Source organism: Oryza brachyantha, chromosome 1 (assembly GCF_000231095.2).
Source record: "Oryza brachyantha chromosome 1, ObraRS2, whole genome shotgun sequence".
NCBI lineage: Eukaryota > Viridiplantae > Streptophyta > Magnoliopsida > Poales > Poaceae > Oryza > Oryza brachyantha.
The window spans coordinates 1,876,692-1,879,675 of record NC_023163.2 but is presented as its reverse complement, the minus strand read 5'-3'; the positions used below and the strand labels follow the sequence as shown (position 1 = coordinate 1,879,675).

At 39.6% G+C, this 2,984-nt stretch overlaps 1 protein-coding gene across 1 annotated transcript; it reads right to left on the bottom strand.

The window, feature by feature from the left end:
* Positions 1 to 1,025: 1,025 nt before the first annotated feature.
* On the bottom strand, positions 1,026 to 2,984 carry LOC102714864. Its single transcript, XM_006643688.3, has 2 exons — positions 2,672 to 2,984; positions 1,026 to 1,366 (listed from the first exon to the last, which is right to left on the bottom strand). Exons 1-2 carry the CDS (start codon positions 2,806 to 2,808, stop codon positions 1,228 to 1,230), a joined length of 276 nt encoding a protein of 91 aa, XP_006643751.1. The 5' UTR covers positions 2,809 to 2,984; the 3' UTR covers positions 1,026 to 1,227.

The window sequence follows — 2,984 nt, the reverse complement described above, 5'->3', positions numbered from 1 at the left end:
AATTAACGCCATCATGAATTTGCCCCCCACAAGATGCAGTGGTAATTGTTTGATTTTCTAAAAAAAAATATGAAACAATATATTTGTAAATAATTTTTTTATAAATAAAACTTTTATATATGTATTCTTCTTGATATTAAAAATATAAAAAAATTACAATGAAAAAATTTATAAATAAAACTTTTATATACATATTTTTAGTGATATAAAAAATATAAAAATAAATTACAATGATAAATTACGCCACGGCAAAGAGCACGGGGGAACAAAACGGAGCAGAACAAACATAATATAGCAATCGTCGACTTTAATAAGGGCTCAGCAGCCTCAGCTCATAAACTAACTAATACTAGCACCCAAATACTTGTACGTCGGTATATATATGTAAATTAATTGTTATATATACTGTGCAAAGAAAATTGATGGGTGATTGTTTGTATTTGCAAATAAAAAATATTTTATAAATAAAACTTTTATATATATATATATATATATTCTTAGGGATCTAAAAGATAAAGATGAAAAATAAAAAAACAAAATCAACTCCAAATTTAAAGTTAGAAATTTAAAATTTATAAGTATAAGACGAGGCTGCGTGAAAACAGACCGCATTGCCAGTCGATTTGAAGCAGTCATGGGTTAAAAGAAAAAGTAGTTGACGATGGATCTGAGGCACCCAACTACTCTCCAAATAGAGGAAGCTCGTAAAAACCATATCACAATATAAAAAATCTCATGGAGTAGTATACGTATCTACATGAAAAACGAAATTGCAGGCTTAAAAAGGTGGAAGTGAAAGGCAGAGCATGATGAGAGATCAAACAAAACAAAGAGAAGTTAATTGTATTGCTTATAGTAGTTTAGTAGTACTTAGATGCTCCATCGGAGAATGATTTTCGTGTTCTGGTTATCCTCCTCCATCGGAGAAGGATTTTCCTACTACTGATGATTGTTTCCTTCATGCTTGGGTAAATAGAGATTAGATGTCGATCAATATTTTTGGCACGGGGTGCTCTGCTCCATTTTGTTGCACGCGCTCTTTGCCTTGGCAAACTTTATTTTCTGTCTGTGATTCTATCGGTTAGCAGCGGCTAATTATCGGTTAGCCATGCAGCTTTGCCTGCTTGCAGTTCATCATATTTGCCAAAAGAAGTTCAACTCTCAGGAGCGCTATTCTGGGAATTGAAACATACTTCTCAAACAAGATAATGATTGGAAAAGAACCAGCTAGTCATCATCCTTAATTCTTTTCAGCAGCCTAGCAGCCCACCGGCGTAGCCGCTTCTTCAGCGTGAACCCCACCACCACACCAACCGCAAAGCTCACAGCGCTGATCTTCGTGCAAGTCGATAGCGACACTACCCGACTGAAATGCACAAATCATAACACGCATAGCAGGTTAGCAGGTGTCAAATTTTACTGTAGAGCACACTTGAACATGAGCGAAATGGTACGAACATATGGTTGCCTTTTATTATGTAGTAACATGGTCTAGCAAATGTGGAAAAGCTTGGGTGTACCGTATAGATTTTTCCTGATGCGGTACAAATTAAGCTTACACATCTACCGAACAACATATAGAATTACAGAGTACATCACCTTGTCTAGCTCTTGTTGACAATATTTCAGACTCGATCAATGTTGCACAATGCGCTAACTCATGTATATTCTGCTATTCATCAGAAGTTCAGTAAATCTGTGCTTAAAAAAATTTGAGCAAAGGCAGGAGCACTGCCAATTTAAAGTTCAAGGAGGAAACAGTTCTGCAAAAGTGGAGCCAGCAAGGATGGCCCTCATGGCTCCTTAGTTACAAGGCTAGCTCTAGTTGATTTAACTCCTGCACCACTAGGCTATTGTGATTCGGTTTAGCTTTGAACCTGAAAAAACCCTCTTATTCATCTCCTTCCATACCATCCACCAAGTCTCTATCAATGCTGTAATCACCCTTTTTCTTCCAAACTTTGGTTTGATGCAAAGACAGCTCTAAATCAGTGCATTGTACAGCACACTGACTGAATTTTGGAAGTCAGTTAAAACCAAAAAAAAATAAAACTCAATATCTCATGAGCTTAAATCCGACAAAACAATGGTATTGTAAGTTTGTAACTACTCGGGAGTTGGAACTCATTAACTATTTAACAGTATCCTTTTGCGTATTCCCCCAGAAAAAAAAATATCTAGCAGCACTGTTTGGAAAGGAATTTGCATGTGCCTCCCCTGATCTCCTCTTCTAGTTATACATGATAAGCCAAGAAATTCCACACACACACGTTGTTGCATACTTGTATGCAAATAGTGATGCAGATACACACATACTTGATACCTAAATAACCAGTGATGCCAAAATAACCAGAGGATTCCCTAGTTGGTACGAGCACTTTCTCGACTTCAAGCAATCGTGCAATTACTCAATCATTATCTTTTTCACCGGTCACACACATTTACATTACAATCTCAAATGCTGAAAAGTTTTCGTAGTACGTCTAAATTAGATTTTAGTTATTTCAGATGTTAGCTACATGGCACAAATCGGGTAAAAATTGGAACAATTTGTCACCGCGAATTCAGCACCAAACCAATTCAACGCAAGCGAGAAAATTTATTGGGCTGAAGTGAGAGCTCCAGGGTGCCAAAATGTTCAAGCTAGTTGAGGCAAGTGAGGAGAGCATACCCTGCGGCCCTGGGCATGAGGACCAGGTCCGCCTGCTCGGAGAAGGCGGCCGCCGAGCGCGACGAGGAGTTCGCCGCGTCCTCCGCCGCCGCCTGCAGCTTCTCCACGGACGACGCAAGTATCGAGGCCGGTGGCATCTCTCCGGAGTTCCTGCACCCTCCCGCCGCCGCCGCAGCCTCGCCGGGGAAGGAACTAGGGTTTAACGGCGGCGCGACCTGGAAGCGTGGGGAAAAAAAAAGGCAGGAAGACACCTTCACGACGATGCGTCTACCGTATTACTGTAAATGACAGGTGGGGCCAGCGGTAGCATTTG

Bases quoted from the DNA above. Each gene is read 5' to 3' on its own strand.
- LOC102714864 (XM_006643688.3), bottom strand. From the start codon at position 2,808: ATGCCACCGGCCTCGATACTTGCGTCGTCCGTGGAGAAGCTGCAGGCG. The intron at 1,367-2,671 runs GTATGCTCTCCT...TGTGCATTTCAG, and splicing joins CTCATGCCCAGGGCCGCAGG to TCGGGTAGTGTCGCTATCGA.